At 43.6% G+C, this 21,073-nt stretch overlaps 1 protein-coding gene across 1 annotated transcript in view; it reads right to left on the bottom strand.

Moving 5' to 3' along the window:
• SORCS1 (sortilin related VPS10 domain containing receptor 1) overlaps positions 1-21,073 on the bottom strand; it is a 424,272-nt gene that overhangs the window by 215,821 nt on the left and 187,378 nt on the right. Inside the window, exon 3 of the mRNA XM_073354427.2 lies at positions 18,207-18,306. Coding sequence (XP_073210528.1) covers positions 18,207-18,306 — 100 coding nt within the window. The remainder of the gene's footprint in view (positions 1-18,206; positions 18,307-21,073) is intronic.

Here is a 21,073-nt window from a genome sequence, read left to right as displayed (position 1 = left end):
GAGACAAGACATAAGTAGATTGCATGAGAATCCTGGGCTGCTGGTGTAACCACTGCTGAGTGTGTAGGACAACTCCTCGTCTGGGACCAATCCACAGGAGAGAGGAGTCTGCTACAGCATCAGTCTCGTTTAGCTCAAGATGTAGCAGCTCCTGCTTTTAGCTATGGAGATCCCTGGTTCAAGCCCTTAGAAGACAGACAGAGGAAGAAGAGACCAGTGGCTGGATTGCATAAAAGCCATTCGTGCAGAGGGAAAGAATGTGAATTACCCATACATTGGTATGTGATGCACACCTTCACTTCATTAACTACAACCCTTTGCTTTCTTACAAAGGAGAGAAGTAGCTTCTCCCCGTGATTTATTGCTGTTTGTTTTGGATTTTTGATAGGATCCACATTAACATTAGGGCAATGTTAAGGCAAAACAGGGCAAAGCAGGCTTAGGGTATCAGAGTGAAACAGCTCCTCCCTAGAAAGATACCAACTATGACGGAAGTCGTTCCCCATCAGCTATAGCAGAGTTCACTGGGCTTAATGATGGAGGGCCAGTATGAAGCGTCCTCTAGAAACAAATCAGGCAGGAACATCTGGAGCTACAATGACACAAAAACATCTGAGAGGCTCCAAGATGATACAGCTCAGACCCTGGCACTGCAATGACCTCAGGTTTCATTTCTGTGACCAGTGTCAGGACTGGGGGAACCAATTTCTGAAGTACTGGAAATAGGGTCTGGAGACATTCACCTCTAGGTAACTGGTTGCCACAAGGATGAAATTCAGAGGGTCAGAACAAGGCAAGACGCAGGGAAGAAAGGTAAGCAGCAGGATACAGACCCTGGACTTCAGGAAAGCAGACTTCGACTCCCTCAGGGAATGGATGGCCAGGATCCCCTGGGGGACTAACTTGAAGGGGAAAGGAGTCCAGTAGAGCTGGCTGTATTTCAAGGAATCCCTGTTGAGGTTACAGGGACAAACCATCCCGATGAGTCGAAAGAATAGTAAATATGGCAGGCGACCAGCTTGGCTTAATGGTGAAATCCTAGTGGATCTTAAACATAAAAAAGAAGCTTACAAGAAGTGGAAGGTTGGACATATGACCAGGGAAGAGTATAAAAATATTGCTCGGGCATGTAGGAATGATATCAGGAGGGCCAAATCGCACCTGGAGCTGCAGCTAGCAAGAGATGTCAAGAGTAACAAGAAGGGTTTCTTCAGGTATGTTGGCAACAAGAAGAAAGCCAAGGAAAGTGTGGGCCCCTTACTGAATGAGGGAGGCAACCTAGTGACAGAGGATGTGGAAAAAGCTAATGTACTCAATGCTTTTTTTGCCTCTGTCTTCACTAACAAGGTCAGCTCCCAGACTGCTGCGCTGGGCATCACAAAATGGGGAAGAGATGGCCAGCCCTCTGTGGAGATAGAGGTGGTTAGGGACTATTTAGAAAAGCTGGACGTGCACAAGTCCATGGGGCCGGACGAGTTGCATCCGAGAGTGCTGAAGGAATTGGCGGCTGTGATTGCAGAGCCATTGGCCATTATCTTTGAAAACTCGTGGCGAACCGGGGAAGTCCCGGATGACTGGAAAAAGGCTAATGTAGTGCCAATCTTTAAAAAAGGGAAGAAGGAGGATCCAGGGAACTACAGGCCAGTCAGCCTCACCTCAGTCCCTGGAAAAATCATGGAGCAGGTCCTCAAAGAATCAATCCTGAAGCACTTGCATGAGAGGAAAGTGATCAGGAACAGCCAGCATGGATTCACCAAGGGAAGGTCATGCCTGACTAATCTAATCGCCTTTTATGATGAGATTACTGGTTCTGTGGATGAAGGGAAAGCAGTGGATGTATTGTTTCTTGACTTTAGCAAAGCTTTTGACACGGTCTCCCACAGTATTCTTGTCAGCAAGTTAAGGAAGTATGGGCTGGATGAATGCACTATAAGGTGGGTAGAAAGCTGGCTAGATTGTCGGGCTCAACGGATAGTGATCAATGGCTCCATGTCTAGTTGGCAGCCGGTATCAAGTGGAGTGCCCCAAGGGTCAGTCCTGGGGCCGGTTTTGTTCAATATCTTCATAAATGATCTGGAGGATGGTGTGGATTGCACTCTCAGCAAATTTGCGGATGATACTAAACTGGGAGGAGTGGTAGATACGCTGGAGGGGAGGGATAGGATACAGAAGGACCTAGACAAATTGGAGGATTGGGCCAAAAGAAATCTGATGAGGTTCAATAAGGATAAGTGCAGGGTCCTGCACTTAGGATGGAAGAATCCAATGCACCGCTACAGACTAGGGACCGAATGGCTAGGCAGCAGTTCTGCGGAAAAGGACCTAGGGGTGACAGTGGACGAGAAGCTGGATATGAGTCAGCAGTGTGCCCTTGTTGCCAAGAAGGCCAATGGCATTTTGGGATGTATAAGTAGGGGCATAGCGAGCAGATCGAGGGACGTGATCGTCCCCCTCTATTTGACATTGGTGAGGCCTCATCTGGAGTACTGTGTCCAGTTTTGGGCCCCACACTACAAGAAGGATGTGGATAAATTGGAGAGAGTCCAGCGAAGGGCAACAAAAATGATTAGGGGTCTGGAACACATGAGTTATGAGGAGAGGCTGAGGGAGCTGGGATTGTTTAGCCTGCAGAAGAGAAGAATGAGGGGGGATCTGATAGCTGCTTTCAACTACCTGAAAGGGGGTTCCAAAGAGGATGGCTCTAGACTGTTCTCAATGGTAGCAGATGACAGCACGAGGAGTAATGCTCTCAAGTTGCAGTGGGGGAGGTTTAGATTGGATATTAGGAAAAACTTTTTCACTAAGAGGGTGGTGAAACACTGGAATGCGTTACCTAGGGAGGTGGTAGAATCTCCTTCCTTAGAGGTTTTTAAGGTCAGGCTTGACAAAGCCCTGGCTGGGATGATTTAACTGGGAATTGGTCCTGCTTCGAGCAGGGGGTTGGACTAGATGACCTTCAGGGGTCCCTTCCAACCCTGATATTCTATGATTCTATGATTACGCCCTTAGGATACATCTGCACTGCAGCTGGAGATGCAATTCCCAGCTTTGTTCAAGGTAAATAATTACAGTGCAACCACAGCCGAGCAGGTGGCGGCACCAATTACCTAGTGCCTCAGACGGGATAGTACTCGGACAGCTAGCCTAAGCTGCCATCCACCCCACCGCGTGCTATTTTTAGCATGGTAGCTCAATCAAAGCTGGTAGGGGTATGTCTACCCATGCTGTAAATTACACATCCATATGCAGTGTAGGCACACCCACAGCCCTCACGCTGGTCCTCTGCTCTAGTGAGCAGTTCACCTTCAGGAGAAAATCAGACGGACTCTGTGCAAACTATTAACTCTTCCCTCACCAGTGCAGCATGGAAGCGGCACTTCCACTCACCAATAAGGGTTAATCTCAGTCTGCCTTGATTAGGGGATAGAAACATTAACGTTTATGCTAGAAAGAAGAAAAAGCCAGGCCACATTATTCTCTTTCGCTTTCATGTTTAAAATGCATCTAGTTAATAGAAATAAATGTGAAGGAATGATGTATCTTGCCAGTCTCGAAACCGATGCAATTATAGTCACAATAAACACTCCTTATCTTGGAAATGCACACACAACAGGACAGCGGATAACATGCCAGGATAAAGGTGTTAATCATGCCCTCTAAATATAAAGGGGCGAAAAAAGGCAGTTGTAATCCATTTATCTCTAAGGAGGGAAAGGAATTTTATAGTGCAGCAATTAAAATCCAAACTGTTTGGAATAGGGAAAAAGCCAAGTTTAATGCAGACATGCAAAAAAGAGAGGGGAAAAAAAACCCCAAACTCAAACCCACAGGAAATAATCAATATCTCATGAGATGCCGCAGCACTATTAATAGCATGAAAGTGCTGGCAGATACTATCAACCCGAGTTTTATTAATTAACGGGAGATACACAGAGACAAGGATTTCTGAAAGTACAAAGAACAAATGTGGTGCAGAACTGGTTCCTTGCAAAGAACACAGTGTGCAATTTGCAAGGATACAGGGTCTAAATTAGCCAGCAGCTCTTTGACTCAAAGAAATATGCTCTCAAACCAATTGTAAATTTCCTCCCCTTTCGTTTCCATATCTCTACGATTTTCCATGAAATGCTGAAAGGTAACCTACTTAGAACCTTTTAGAGCTAAAGCGCATAGAACTTATTTTCTGTGATGCTGAATGTAAATGGATTCCAGAAGGGATTTGGAGATCTCAATCTAGGGTTTTTTTTTAACCCACTATTGTATTATTCCCAAACACTCCCACTCCTCAGATGCCTGCTAAATCACTTTATTCTCCTCACAACAGACTGTATGCATGTAACAAATAAACCACTGTTTTCACAAACAAGGCCAGGGATTGATTGCACATCAGGGATTCTCTCTTCTGCAGACTTGTTGACAAATAACGAACCAGGCTTGATTTGTTTGGCAGGATCCATGTGTTCAGACTTTTTCCCCCCTGGCCTGTGTCATCAATCACAGGACCAGGTGGTATGGTGTTTCAGTGAGATGAGAGAGACTCCCCAGGAGCAGGTTTTTCACAGCTCTTCTATACCCAAAGTTTACACACAACTATTATTGGATGATAGTTTTCTTTTATTACAGATTGAGCCTAAAGAAGATGCTGTCATTTATAGTAGCAAACCCAATGGCGACTGATCAACAGAGTAAACGGTAAATAATGGCTGGCTTTGTTCTCATCTTTATTTCCAATAAAACCATTCATAAAGTGACATTGTCCGGAACCTCCTGTTACAAGAATTTGTTTTGTTGAATAAAATGAGATATAAGCACTGGAATATAAATGCTTTAAGGAGAAAATTGGCATTCATAGACAGTAGGGAGCTCTGCAAATCTTGGAGTGTCTGTTTATAGCTATACAAATATATATATGCTAGATAGAGCTAAGCAAATAAATTGTAACAAAGCATCTGCTTGATGCATTTTACTCTTCAGTGGAATGTTTGTGAACTTATGATGATTTTCACAAATGTATTCATGATCTGAACAAATCCAATTAAATGTCTTCTACAGTTTATAATTCAAACCATGTTGCTTAATTGTGAGGGGCCAGATTTGTCTTTCACTTTTTACAATGAGAGCATGAGCTCCCATTTTGTGTTTTATCTACATTAGCTACTGATGCGGGCGCCACATGAAGGTAGAAGACTTGATCAGCTGCCTTGTGTTCAGCTGGATTCAGGAGAACATAAGAAGGGCCATACTGGGGCAGACCAATGGTTTATCTAGCCCAGTATCCTGTCTTCTGCTGGTGCCCACTCCCAAATGCTTCACACTGAACGAACAGAGCAGTGCCCTTATCAACGGATCCATTCTCTGTCATCCACTCCCAGCACCTGGGAGTCAGAGGTTTAGGGATGGGGTTGCCTCCCTGACTATCTTGGCTATAATCATTAGGGGACCTATACTCCATGAACATTTCTAATTCTTTTTTGAACCCCATTATAGTTTTGGTCTTCACAACATCCCCTGGCAATGAGTTCCACAGGTTCACTGTGTGTTGTGTGGAGAAAAGTACTTCCTTTTGTTTGTTTTAAACCTGTTGCCTGTTAATTTCATTGGGTGACCCCTGGTTTGTGTGTTATAAGAATGGGTAATTAATCCTTTATTATTCACTTTCTCCACACCAGTCATGATTTTATTGACCTCTATCATATCCTCCTTTAGCTGCCTCTTTTCCAAACTGGACAGTCCGAGCCTTTTTAATCTCTGCTCATTTAGAAGCTGTTCCATACCTTTTAATAATTTTTGTCGCCCTTCTCTGTTTCTTTTCTAATTCTAATATATTTTTTGAAGTGGGGTGACCAGAACTGCACGCAGTATTCAAGGTATGGACATACCATGGATTGAAATAGTGGCATTATGATATTTCTGTTTCGTAATCTAGCCGTTTCCTAGCATAGTGTTGGCTTTTTTGACTGCCGCTGCACACTAAGAGAATGATTTCAGAGAACTATCCACAATGACTCCAAGATCTCTTTCTTGAGTAGGAACAGCGAATTTAGAACCCATCATTTCATGTGTATAGTTGGGATGATGTTTTCGAATATGCATTAGTTTGCATTTATCAGCATTGAGTTCCATCTGCCATTGTGTTGTCCAGTCACTCAGTTTTGTGAGATCCCTTTGTAACTCTTCACAGGTCTGCTTTGGACTTAGCTATTTTGAGTAATTTTGTATTGTCTGCAAGCTTTGCCACCTCAGCGTTTACTCCTTTTTCCAAATAATTTATGAATATGTTGAACAGCACAGGTCCCAGTACAGACCTCTGGGCGACACCATTATTTACCTCTCCCCATTCTGAAAACTGACCTTTTATTCCTACCCTTTGTTTCCTATCCTTTAACCAGTTACTGATCCAGGAGAGGACCTTTCTTCTTATCCCATTACTGTTTACTTTGCTTAAGAGTCTTTGGTGTCTAGAAACTTTATCTCTGCATCCTGTCCTGAGGTGACATGTACCCAGTCAGTATAGGGATAGTTGAAACCCTTCATTACTACTGGGTTTTCTACTTTTGTAACGTCTCTAATCTCCCTGAGAATTTCACAATCACCATCACTATCCTGGTCAGGTGGTCTGTAGTATATTCCTATTATTCAAGCATGGAATTTCTACCCATAGAGATTCTATGGCAGTGGTTCTCAAACTGTGGGTCGTGACTCCAAAGTGGGTCATGACCCCATTTTAATGGGGTCACCAGGGCTGGGTTAGACTTGCTGGGGCCTGGGGCCAAAGCCCAAGCCTGCAGGTTTCAGCCCTGGGCAGTAGGGCTCAGGTTACAGGCCCCCTGCCTGTGGCTGAAGCCCTTGGGTTTCAGCTTTGGCCCCCTGACTGGGGAGGTGGGCTTTTGGCTTTAACCCTCTCCCACCCCAACCCAGCGGGTGGGGCTTGGGTGGGCTCAGGCTTCGGTCCCCTTCCTGGGGTCCTGTAGTAATTGTTGTTGTCAGAAGGGGGTCGTGGTGCAACGAAGTGTGGGAAGCCCTGTTCTATAGAACAGTTTGATTCATTTAAGATTGTTACTATATTTGACTGTGTTTTCTTTCACATATAGTGCCACTACCCCACTAGCATGACCCATTCTGTCATTCCTATATATTTTGTACCCATTGATTGTCATCATGTCACTAGTTTCTGTGATGCCAATTATATCAAAGTCCTAATTTAATACCAGGCACTGACGTTCTCCCAGCTTAGTAGGTAGAAGGGGATGATGACCCAAGATCAGGTACTTTGTCTGACTCATGACATAAAACACCCATTTGAGTCTGGAACGAAAGTTGGTGCAGTTCTTACAGATTTGATGGCAACCGACAATAATGTGGTATGCCAGGCTGACTGCCAAGATGCTTCATGTTATTCTTTGTAGGCTGAAGGTGAGGTGTATCCAGGAAACTATTAGGAACTACAGCATCCTCCTGCAACTCTGGGAAGAAATCAGTTGCCTTAAATATCTCCACAATGGCCTTCCACAAGGGTCAGTTTTGGGCCCCCGTTTGTTCAATATATACACATACCATCTTTCTGAAAGGCAGGCTGAGAAGTATGTATATGCTGATGACATCTGTACTGCTGGCACTGGAAACAATGCTCATACTTTTTAAGGGAATCTCAGCCAAGAAATGGAGATTTTGATCACTTACTTCCAGCAGTGCAGACTAATTCTTAGTGAACTCAAGACAGTCGCAACTACTTTCATTTAAAACAACTGCCTGCCAATTGGCACATCCATGAACAAGGATGGCTACTGCCATTCCAACCCAGTTGTCACATATTTGGGAGTAAAATTCAACCATTGCCTTACACACCAGCTTGACCCGGAACACCCAAAAATGAAGATATCTTCCTGTACCGCCTTGATACAAAAACTATTGGGATCCTCCTCGGGAGCACCTGAACTGCCCTTGTCAGCTTGTCAACATGGAGCTGAATCTGGCCACTCGTATTATTAGTGCCTGCTTGAATTGTACACCAACCTCCAGTCTGTATGTGCTAGTGACATAGCTCCACTGGATCTCTGACGAGATGCCATTACTGTTAAGTCTGCCTGGAGATCTTTGACATTTGAAACCAACCTATTACATCTCTGGTGAGCTAATGCCCCATTTTCAGATAGGAAACAACATACAGAGCCAACTCAAAGGTCTCATAATATTCAAGAGAGGAATCCCACTCCTGGGGACCACGGTGTGACACCAAAGCTGATCTCCTGACACCTTTTTGCTATGGTAGCCCACATACTCCTGGAAAAAGAGTGCTACTGGCCTTTTACCATGCACAGATGATCAGCACTGCCAGGGAGCTGAAAACTATGCTCCGACAGATTGGAAGTGTCAGTGGGAAAGAGCCTAATACACTAAGTAAATTCAGGACTCCATCACTCCACCTGCCTGCTAAGTCCATTTGATTGTAGAGCCCGGTCCAGGCTCATCCCGAGTTGCCAAAACTGTGCACTGCTATGACTGTGGGGCAACATTCCAGACAATAACTCATGTGGTGGAAAAGTGCCCAACTTGACGCCTGTATTCTCTGGTTACAGAGCCTGGACATTGAGCTCTGATGCTGTATACGAGAAGAAGTGGTCAGATTAAGTACAGTGTATATGTTCAGTTTTGTGATTAGATGATAGCAACAGCAATAGGCCCTGTTATCAGCAAAGCACATGCTTAACTTCAGCTTTAAGGAGACTACTCATGTAGTTAAACTTAAGGAAGTGCTTAAGTGCTTTATTTAATAGGCATAGGCTTATACATGGGTTTACAGTTAAATCCATGCTTGATTGCTTTGCTGAATCATTGCCTTAACCAAGTTTCTTACGCAAATACTCACAGGAGAAAATATAATTTGCTTTCCATGATTAGGCAAGAGTACAAGCTTAAAATTTATTTTCCATTAAACCTTACTAGAGAAATGTTTGTGGAACAGAGAATATTAAAGGTTGAGAATGCAACCAAAGAGAATTCATTTGAAATGTCAGCCAATATTCATGGGGAAATATTTGCAGTATTTACCTAGTAATAATAGACAGATAGTATACTCACCCTCCATCTGGTGTGTGTGTGTGTATGTATAAAATATATCTTTAGAGAAGTTGAGATTTCTAGTGAAAAACTAAGGCCACGTGGCTTAAAAAGGTGACTAACGATCTTTCAGGGCACGGTGTTATTTCTAAAGTAAACAGGACTTCTCTCAACATTTCACCAGTTTTGGGGAGAATTTGTGCCCCTTTAATCAAAGAGTTTTCAGTGGAAACATTCTCAAGTGAAAAATTCACAAATATTCCCCCTGCCTCCTTTTACAAAATTAACGCAATTTTCCATTCCACATGGAAACACAAAACCTGTCCAGTTTCAAGTCTTTGTGCATTTCACTACAAATTTCACACAGCTTTAAACTATTACTCTCTTTCTCTTGCTCTCTTAGTCAATGAGACTACTCCATATGCTTAACTTGACGCATATGATTAAGTCGTTTGCTGCATCAGCGCCTTATAGTATAAGGATACAGCTTTTGATAAGTCAACCCTATCCTTTAAAAATGCCCTTTTGCCCGAATGTGCTGCATCTTCCGTTGCTCTCTGCTGATGCTTCTCTATAAACCAGTAGTTCAGAGGTCATACAATCCTGTCACCCAGTAGCCAAGCTTAGCAAAGGAACAACAATGGGAAAATGGGTAATAAATGTATGTCCAGCACACATAAGGTACAATTACTACATAAATCCCCTCCACTGGGAGCTGGGACCAGAACCCTAGTCTTTCTACCATAAAATGAGAAGGCCCTTGTTACTCGATGTGAAGGAGAACTTCTCCACCTTCTAACAGAAGGTACCATATCTTCTTTCTGGGCCAGCCAGAATGAGATAATATCACTCGTTCATTCACACACAGATCTGAAAAGTTATTAATATGCCATCAATTAACTTTTGCTTCCGATGGCACGCAAAATCCAAGCAGTCCTGAGGCTCTTGAGAACTTTAAAAAGAAAACAAAAATTGTCCAAATGTTTAATTCTGCAAAAAGTTTCAAACTCAGTTTGACTTTTGGGGAAGAACGTGCTGGTCAATTTGGTATTTGATCTGAATTGATCTGAACCAGTTCACCAGTCCTTAGTATTGACCAACAAGTAGGACAACTAATTTAGATCACACAAACTTGCAACAGACCATCAGCCTGTGTTTGGTATTCCTGGGATGCTGTGGATCAATATACCCTGGTCCAAATCTTGTAAGCTTTAACACATGTTACAAAGCAATGGGAGTTTTGGATGCTTAAGAGATGCACGAATGGACCAACCCACACCTCACTAGCTTGTGAAGGAGTCAGGAGCAACTGATGCCACTCCTGACAAAAACTGCCAACACATTGTCCACAGAAGGAATCTTCCTTTCCTTCTTCAAACACACAACAGTCCAACCAACACTGAAAAAAACCCTATCCCGACACATTAATTCTAGCCAACTACTGCCCAGTTTCAAACATTGCATTTCTGAGCAATCTCTCAGAGAGGCTAGTCAAAGCACAACTACAAATACATCAAGATTTTCAGAAATGACTAGTGATTGTAGGTGCCTCCGTCTTGAGATGTTTTAGCGGGGCCCTGTCAGTACTTAATTTGTGCCAGGGCTTTGCACTTCACAGCCCCAGCACCTCTAAGCTTGGCAGTTCCTCGCCCCGACACCTCTGGGATTGCCGCATCAATTATGAAAATTAAAAAAAAAAAATGCTAGAGCCCCGGCACCTAATTGCTTAAGCCCCAGCACCACTTTCATGACAAATTAAGCACTGGGCCCTGTAGGAATGAAGGAAAGTAGATGTGTTTTGTAGTTTAAGTAAAATAAAGAGGTTTTATCAGCCATGGAAAGGCTTTGAATATAAAGTGGGAAAATGTAACAAGGCTTTGAAAACGATTGCTTCTAATTTTTGAATCTATGTGGCATCTGGCAAGATTAGTTTTGGGGAAAATGCTGAGCTCAAAGTTTGGCTGATCAGAAAAGAGAAGCCTCTAATTTTCAGGAATAGTTCTAACTAGTTTGAACAATAAAGAAGAGCTGTTCTGTGATGAACTGGTAGTAACCTTTAACATACCAATGTTGTCTTAAAGAAGGAGCACATTCATAAAATCTTGTCTACTCAAGGCCAGGAAAGGGGTCAACCCCAAACTGCCCCATACTGGTTCTTAACTAAAGCTAGCCATTGGCAATGACATCACTTGTTTGTTAAAGAGTATCAAAAGATAACCTATCAAAGTATTCGTTACTAGTACCTGCTTATCCAGTTGGAGCTAGCCAGCACGGGTTTAAGCAACCCTGGGTCTAGGCCTTTTGTGAGTATTTCAATCAAGTGCTTATGAATTTGTTGCTCCATGGGTAATAATAATTGCTTATTATTTGGGCTTTTTAGACATGTTTAGAATAAATTGTATAACTGCCAGGTGGCCCTTGGATTTAATAAAGGAATTTATGGCTGAATTGGTGTCATGGTGGCACCCTGTGTTAATAAGTCAATAATAATTCCAATGGGCCCTGATTTTCAGAATTCCCCTCAAGCACCTACCTTCTGAAAAGCAGGTCCTTTTACGGGCATCTCAAGTTGAACGTACTAATGTAGAGATGCTCAAAATCTCTAGTAACTTTTGAAAATCTTGGCCCAAGTTTCCAAGGACAAATCAGCAACAGACCAACTTTGAGACCATCAGAGGACTTTCATGATACCCATGCAAAGTATTAATATTTATTTATTCAATGTGCTTTTTATTTCTCAGAGATAACTGATTAGGAAAAAAATATCACAAAAGGACTTTTCAGTGGGCCTAGATCCAGGTTTTATTCAAGTACATCCCTTTCTCCATATATCAAATGCCTATTTCGTTGGAAAATATCACGATACAAGGAAAGAAATTGTACACAAATATACTGCTGTGTCAACGTTATTGATTTTCTCGCCATTTGTAAAGACCTTCATTGTCCTACCATGTTTCTTAAATCTATCAGCATTTCAAAAGAAGACCCTGAGAGCCCCATTTATCTGCAGCTGCACATTCGTTTCATTTCCATTTAACAATCAAAATCATGATTTAAATGCCTAGGACCCCTCTCTGCTTCCATTACATTAAATGTCCGAGAACAGTCAGTCATCATCTTCTCTCAAAGTACTGTACTCAGTTTTAATAATTTGTGTTGAACTCCTTTGTGGGACTAGGAGAGCTACAAGCCTCTGTGTTTATTTTTTAAATCAAGATCTCATTATCCAGCCTGATTTTCTGAAATCTTAGCAATTTAGTTAAGTATGGTACATTAATCAGGTAGCTCTGCAGCAGCCAGGGTAGACCAGTCTTCTTTTTGGGTCTTCCAGCAATCATTCAAACAATGCAAAAACTCAAGTCCATTGGCGTGGGGAAGGAGTGATGCTCCACATCCTAAATCCCCTGTTGTACATCCACGCACAGCTCAAAGGTCAGCTTCCAAGTGGCAACATTGCTTTCATACAACTTGAGAGAGAGAGAGAGAGAGAGAGACAGTCTTTTGATGATCCCAGACATGACACCAGTTGCTATACTGTCCCAGCATCAAGCATATTTGGAATAATCCACCACTGTATCATGGATAACTCACATTTCGCATTGTTCCCCAAACACCACCCACAGCATTAACAGAACAGGTGTCAAAATCCCCAGCTCCATGGATCTCTCCTCCCCAGAACCGCCTTGTTCTTCCCCATTCTTCTTAAAGCAACCATGTCCCAAACATCAAAATGGACAGAATCATAGACTCATAAGAAAATAGGGTTGGAAGGGACCACAAAAAGTCATCTAGTCCACCCACTTCCCATCCACGCTAAGGTAGGACCAGGTATACTTAGGGCTTGTCTACATTACCCGCTGGATTGACGGGCAGCAATCAATCCAGCGGGGGTCAATTTATCGTGTCTAGTCTAGACACGATAAATCGACCACCGAGCGCTCTCCCTTCGACTCCGGTACTTCACCAAAGCGAGGTGGAGTCAATGGGGGAGCGTCAGGAGTTGACTCACCGCAGTGAAGACACCATGGTGAGTAGATCTCTGTACATCTAAGTACGTCTAAGTTATTCACATAGCTGAAGTTGCGTAACTTAGATCGATCCCCCCCACTAGTGTAGACCACACCTTAGACCACCTTGACAGGTGTTTGTCTAGCCTGTTCTTAAAAACCTCCAGTGATAGGATTACACAGCCTCCCTAGGTAACCTGTTCCAGTGATTTCCTATCCTGAGAGTTAGAAAGTTTTCCCTAATATCTAACTCAAATCTCTCTTGCTGCAAACATACAGAACAAAGGCTAGGCCTACATTTGGAGTTGGGGGTGTGATTCACCGCTCACATAGCCATACTTGTGCTAGCTCTTGAGAGCTAGCACGCTAAAAATAGTAAGGTAGCCATGGTAGCATAGAATCATAGACTGGAAGGGACCTTGAGAGGTCATCTAGTCCAGTCCCCTGCACTCTAGGCAGTACTAAGTATTATCTAGACCATCTCTGACATGTGTTTGTTCAATCTGCTCTTAAAAATCCCCAATGATGGTGATTCCACAACCTCCCTAGGCAATTTATTCCAGGGCTTAACCACTCTGACAGTTAGGAATTTTTTTCCTGATGTCCAACCTAAACCGCCCTTGCTGCAATTTAAGCCCATTGCTTCTTGTCCTATCCTCAGAGGTTCAGAAGAAATTTTTCTCTCACTCCTCCTTGTAACAACCTTGTATGTACTTGAAAACTGTTATGTCCCCTCTCAGTCTTCTCTTCTCCGGACTAAACAAACCCAATTTTTTCAGTCTTCCCTCGTAGGTCATGTTTTCTAGACCTTTAATCATTTTTGTTGCTCTTCTCTGGATTTTCTCCAATTTATCCACATCTTTCCTGAAATGTGGTGCCCAGAACTGGACACAATACTCCAGCTGAGGCCTAATCAGAGCAGAGTGGAGCGGAAGAATTACTTTTCATGTCTTGCTTACAATACTCTTGCTAATACATCCCAGAAGGATGTTTGCTTTTTTTGCAACAATGTTACACTGTTGACTCATATTTAGCTTGTGATCCACTATGACCCAAGATCCCTTTCTGCAGTACTCCTTCCTAGGCAGTCATTTCCATTTTGTATGTGAACAGTGAGGTGAGTGGCAACCTGGGCTAGCCGCCCCAAGTACAAACCTGCCTGGATCCCAGGGGTACGTACCTGGGGAGGGTAGCCTGTTAGGGTTGCCAACTTTCTAATTGCTAAAATCAAACACCTTTGCCCATCCCTTTCCTGAGGCCTCACCCCCCACTCACTCCATCCCCCCTCCTGTCACTTATTTTCACGAGGCTGGGGCACGGGGTTGGGGTACAGGAGGGGGTACAGGCTCTGGGCTGGAGGTGCAGGCTCTGGGGTGGGGCAGGTGTGCGGGATGGGGTTTAGGATGTGGGCTCCAGGAGGCACTGACCTCTGACTGCTCCTGGGAAGCGGTGACGTGTCCCTTTGGTTCGTAGGCAAAGGCACGACCAGGGAAGCTCCGTGTGCTCCATGTGCTGTGGTTCTCGGCCAATGGGAGCTATGGAGCCAGCACTAGGGGTGGCACCTGTGCACGGGGGCAGTGCACGAACCCTCCCTGGTTGTCCCTCCGCCTAAGAGCCGGACAAGCCGGCTACTTTCTAGGAGCCACGCAGATCCGGGCAGGGAGCCTGCCTTCCTCTCTGAGCCACCAATCAGACTTCATAGAATCATAGAATATCAGGGTTGGAAGGGATTTCAGGAGGTCATCTAGTCCAACCCCCTGCTCAAAAGCAGGACCCATACCCAATTAAATCATCCCAGCCAGGGCTTTGTCAAGCCTGACCTTAAAAACTTCTAAGGAAGGAGATTCCACCGCCTCCCTAGGCAACACATTCCAGTGTTTCACCACCCTCCTAGTGAAAAAGTTTTTCCTAATATCCAACCCAAACCTCCCCCACTGCAACTTGAGACCATTACTCCTCATTCTGTCATCTGCTACCACTGAGAACAGTCTAGAGCCATCCTCTTTGGAACCCCCTTTCAGGTAGTTGAAAGCAGCTATCAAATCCCCCCTCATTCTTCTCTTCTGCAGACTAAACAATCCCACTTCCCTCAGCCTCTCCTCATAAGTCATGTGTTCCAGACCCCTAATCATTTTTGTTGCCCTTCGCTGGACTCTCTCCAATTTATCCACATCCTTCTTGTAGTGTGCGGCCCAAAACTGGACACAGTACTCCAGATGAGGTCTCACCAATGTCGAATAGAGGGGGACGATCACGTCACTCGATCTGCTCGCTATGCCCCTACTTATACATCCCAAAATGCCATTGGCCTTCTTGGCAACAAGAGCACATTGCTGGCTCATATCCAGCTTCTCGTACACTGTCACCCCTAGGTCCTTTTCCGCAGAACTGCTGCCTAGCCATTCGGTCCCTAGTCTGTAGCTGCGCATTGGGTTCTTCCGTCCTAAATGCAGGACCCTGCACTTATCCTTATTGAACCTCATCAGATTTCTTTTGGCCCAATCCTCCAATTTGTCTAGGTCCCTCTGTATCCTATCCCTGCCCTCCAGTGTATCTACCACTCCTCCCAGTTTAGTATCATCCGCAAATTTGCTGAGAGTGCAATCCACACCATCTTCCAGATCATTTATGAAGATATTGAACAAAACCGGCCCCAGGACCAACCCCTGGGGCACTCCACTTGACACCGGCTGCCAGCTAGACATGGAGCCATTGATCACTACCCGTTGAGCCCGACAATCTAGCCAGCTTTCTACCCACCTTATAGTGCATTCATCCAGCCCATACTTCCTTAACTTGCTGACAAGAATACTGTGGGAGACCGTGTGAAAAGCTTTGCTAAAGTCAAGATACAATACATCCACTGCTTTCTCTTCATCCACAGAACCAGTAATCTCATCATAGAAGGCGATTAGATTAGTCAGGCATGACCTTCCCTTGGTGAATCCATGCTGACTGTTCCTGATCACTTTCCTCTCACTTTTAATGGCCCGGTCAGCAGTGCTGACCAGAGCCACCAGGGTCCCTTTTTGACTGGGTGTTCCAGTCGAAAACCAGACACCTGGCAACCGTACAGCCCATGCCACTGCTCACAGCTGCCCATGCTTTCACAGCTATACGACTATTTTGAGCATGCCAGCTCAAAGACAGCGAGGGTGATTATGTCTGCTTGAGCTGGGAATCACACCCCCAACTTCATGTGCCAGTGTAGTCTAAAAGTACTGCTAATGGTACGGTTGTCAAGCTTGTCCATGAGGCATAGAAACTACAGGATCACTTAAACTGAAATAATCTGAATTAGGCCCCAGTTCTGCAAACACATCTTCACATGAGTCACTTTACTTGCATGTGTCATCTCGTTAAAACCCATGGGGTGACTCGGTGCATAAAGTTACTCAAGTATGGAGGTGTTTGCAGAACTGAGACCTTAATTTGCAAATTCCATTTTAGTTGGGGAATGAAAAGTTACTTGAGTAAGAGATACCAGAGTATCAATGGCACATTGTACAAAAATTGGTTCTGTTCAGACTACATGGACATCCTGGGTAAATATGGGTTTCAAGTCATCTAAATGACTTCACAAACATCATTCTTCTCTGTTTATTTGGAAGTGATGTTTATCCCCTGCACTCAAGTCACAGACGGGCAATTCAATGTGTAATGTGGAAAACCAGAATGTGGTTGATGAATGCAAAACATGGACGAGTCAGACCTCAAATGAGCAAGGTAGAGATATTCATAGACTTAAAACTCTGAATATTTTCAAAAGACAGAAATTTATGCTGCCTCAAGGGAATTTAGCTTGTGCAAATGGTAACTTCTTTCTGGCACATAATAGGTCACAGAAGTCATTTGTGGAAAAGGCAGTCATATAAAATGCAGGATATCAAACCAGATGACCCAAGTGATCATTTCTGCCACTACTACATATGACCCTTCAGTACCTCATTACAGCACAAGTATGTAATAAGGGCGAAATTCGCTACTGTGCAAAGGGCCAGCATGAAGCCTGTGCAACATTTATATCCCAGTTAAGCCCTACAGACAGGATCCCACCCTAATTTATCACCCATGCTGTGGGAGGAAGAAGTCCTAAGTGATTAAATAGTTCTTGGTACCTAGCCTTGTACTGACACTCTGCACAGGGGCAAATTTCACCTCAAATGAACAATCCTTGAACAACTGTTCCCATGCCTTGGCCAACACAGACTTTAAGATCGAAAATGCTGGTGTTCCTCATCTTTTTTCTTATGCAGGCATATATCCTGTGTATACTGCATGGAAATTCCCAATCTATATGCACTGTCTCAATTTCCCTAAACCAGTTAGGTGCCTTGCAAGTGCAGAGGAAAATGAAGTCCCTGCCTCAAAAAGCAAGCTGTCTAAAAGGACACACACGACAGGCTGAGATGAAGCAGCAGGGTCTGCAGAGAGGAGGTGAATGGTACCACCAAGACAGCTGAAACCTTGCTTAATATGGAATTTGAGGGAGACTCTGCATGGGGGGTCCCCCTTAATCAGGGGTCTGTGTGGGACAATCCAGGACATTATACCCAGTAATCACCCTACTCCTTCATATCCTGTGCCCTATGCTTCCATACAACAAGAGACCCCTCCAGAAATGTACAGAAGAGAAGGTAGCCTCTGCCTTTTACAAGCATGTCGGCATTACAAACTCTCACTAAATTGTAACTCAGTGGAGTGCTTGTCTAAGTAAAACCTTTTGGGCTTTGGGAGCATTTTCTTGTCAGGATTTTGTCAGATCCTGTTCAGCTGGCTAGTGGGAGAACTTTCAAGGCAAATAACCTTACATGCAATCTGGCCTCCAGAGATCCTAACATCTCAAAGAGTCTCTCCCCTTCTAAACAATGAAATCATCCCCAGCTAGAAGGTATAAATATGATTGGATATTCGATACCTTTTATGCCCATCCATGTCTTGTAGACAACCACAGCACCAGACCCTCAGCTGTTGTAAACCAGCATTTATTCAATAGAGCTATGCCAATTTACACAAACACAGGATCTGGTCCATAGTACTTATATTAGCAGTAATGAACATTTAGGGAATGGATGAAGATTAACCAGTCAAGGCAGAAGTCATATCTTAAACTAACAAGACACTAAAAGTCTTTTCATTTACCTTGCGCTTGTTGGTTGGGCAGACGTAGAGGTAGCTCAAAATAGTCTTCAGGCCAACCTTATCGTTCAGTTTCTCATATGTTGTCCCATAATCTGTTGACCTATAAATCAAAAGAGAGCTTTAATAAGTACAAATACTTAATCACAAAAGGCACAAGCCACTTGGCTGCTTTTCAGTGTAAAGCCTATGTTTTACATAGTGGAATGGCTCTCTAGAGCTTTTTGAATGATTCATGTAGTATATAATGATGCTTAATTATGTACACACAGCATCATGTGAGTGGTTAACATTTGCATTGAAATTGGATTAGGAAACATTAAAACAGCATCTTCCCACTGCACTTTAAAATAAACACGTTCAATAAGAAACATTAATTCTCGATAGAAGAAGAGATGATGATAATTATTGTAAATGCCAAATAACTGAGAGCGAGGGGCTAAGTTATCACTTCAGTATATTATAAGCTCACTCAATTTTTTTTTACATGAGATACTGCATCCTTTCCAGGCACAGCCAAGTGCTGTTACTTAGTAAAAACAGGCTTCAGAGTAGCAGCCGTGTTAGTCTGTATTTGTAAAAAGAAAAGGAGTACTTGTGGCACCTTAGAGACTAACCAATTTATTTGAGCATGAGCTTTCGTGAGCTACAGCCCACTTCATCGGATGCATGCAGTGGAAAATATAGTGGGGAGATTTTATATACACAGAGAACATGAAACGATGGGTGTTACCATACTCACTGTAACAAGAGTGATCAGGAAAGGTGAGCTATTACCAGCAGGAGAGCGGGGGTGGGGGGTGGGGGGGAAACTTTTGTAGTGATAATCAAGGTGGGCCATTTCCAAAAACAGACTCCAAGGAGAAACTGCTGAATTGGAATTAATTTACAACCTGGATACAATTAACTTAGGCTTGAATAAAGACTGGGAGTGGATGGGTCATTACACAAAGTAAAACTATTTCCCCTTGTTTATTTCCCCTCCTACTGTTCTTGTCAACTGCTGGACAGTTGGGTGGAGGGATAGCTCAGTGGTTTGAGCATTGGCCTGCTAAACCTAGGGTTGTGAATTCAATACTTGAGGGGGCCATTTGGGATCTGGGGCAAAAATTGGGGATTGGTCCTGCTTTGAGCAGGGGGTTGGACTAGATGACCTCCTGAGGTCCCTTCCGACTCTGTGATTCTGTAACACCCATTGTTTCATGTTCTCTGTGTATATAAAATGTCCCCACTATATTTTCCACTGCATGCATCCGATGAAGTGAGCTGTAGCTCATGAAAGCTTATGCTCTAATAAATTTGTTAGTCTCTAAGGTGCCACAAGTACTCCTTTTCTTTTTAGTAAAAACAATGTGTTCTCAGAGTGAAAGCCACTGATTTCCTTTATGAAAGCCCAACAGCATGAGTATTACAGTTAACATGGGCTTGTTGTGTGGACCATTGGATAGAGGATGGTAAAAAATGCTTAACAACCATACAAATTGATGTGCGTCTTTTGAAAGTACCTCTGATATCAATGTTGCCAATAGAGACATCAGCTATCTGTTCTTAAAGAGGACAAATAAAGAAAACATTTAAGGCTGTCTAATGTAGCCAAGAACTCTATTCTGACACTTGACTGAAACAGAGATAAATTATTAGCAAAAGATGCAATTCGTTATGTGGATCTTGTTTAAAAGAATTATCTTCTAGTATCTAGAAGAATGTGGTAGATGATGGAACACCATTTAGTACTGTCTGGGACTATATACCACAAAAGAATGCAATGTGTTTCTGGACGAGCATAAATATTTTAAAAGAAGAACGTGTACCTTTAAAACAAACACACTACTATCACAAATTTTGTCATTATAAGGCATGGATGTATCACTAAAAACTTCCACTTCCGTTTGCAGATGGCCAGAACATCGCCTCCCATCCTATCATTCTGATGCCTGGCTACCGACATCCATGATCTCCAGGTTTGGCTATTACATCTCATTGTATCTAGGAATTAAACCAAGGGCTGACCAGAAGATGGCAATTCCATTTCTCAGCAACCTTCGAGGTTTCAAAATTTGTTTTAATTCCACATTTTAAAGAAAACAAAACCTTTCAAATATTTTTTTGCAAAAAACGGAATTGTGTCAAAGTGTCTGTTTGGGGATCAAAACACAAGCTTTATAATAAGACAATTATATGTTGACGGTTAGAACGCTGTCCTGGGATGTGGGAGAACCAGGTTGCAGTCCTTGCTCTGTCTGATTCATAGCCGAGTTTTTCATCCTAATCAATGCCCTAACCACTAGGCTACATAGCAAGCAGGCATATGTGTCGTCATCCCCCGCCCGCTCTCTCTTTTTGTTTTTGCCAAAACGGATACCGCTCTGAAAACCATTTCAGTTCCGTATATTTTGGCAAAACTGTTCCCACCAGCTCTAACTAAACCGCACACCCAGAAAAAAGCTCTACCTGGTACAAAATGCAGCCACTTCACTGCCTGGCAACCCAGCTCAACATAAGCATGTTACCCGAGTGTGCCACTCTCTACACTGGTCCCCCACGGAATCCAGAATCCAGCTGAAGCTTGCTGGATTCCAAGCCTCCCACGGGATTGGCCAAAGAGTCCCCCATCCTCGGTGACTGTGCGCTCCCAAGACAGCAATATTCCACCAGAACAACGAAGCCATCAGCAAGTCGGAGGCAGCTTGTGACAACAGGGGATAACTGGGCCTAAACTAGCACATTCACTCCCACAAAGACATAAGCATGACCATGACCTTGTGTTAGTGGCTAAACTTATGTCAATGATCTTCTCTCACACATGCACAGCCCCACACAAACGATTTCGCCAATGGGCTGAGAAGGAAGGAAGGGGGGGGGGTATCATT

This window comes from Lepidochelys kempii, chromosome 7, assembly GCF_965140285.1.
Source record: "Lepidochelys kempii isolate rLepKem1 chromosome 7, rLepKem1.hap1, whole genome shotgun sequence".
NCBI classification, from domain to species: Eukaryota; Metazoa; Chordata; order Testudines; family Cheloniidae; genus Lepidochelys; species Lepidochelys kempii.
This window is presented reverse-complemented; position numbering and strand designations above follow the sequence as displayed.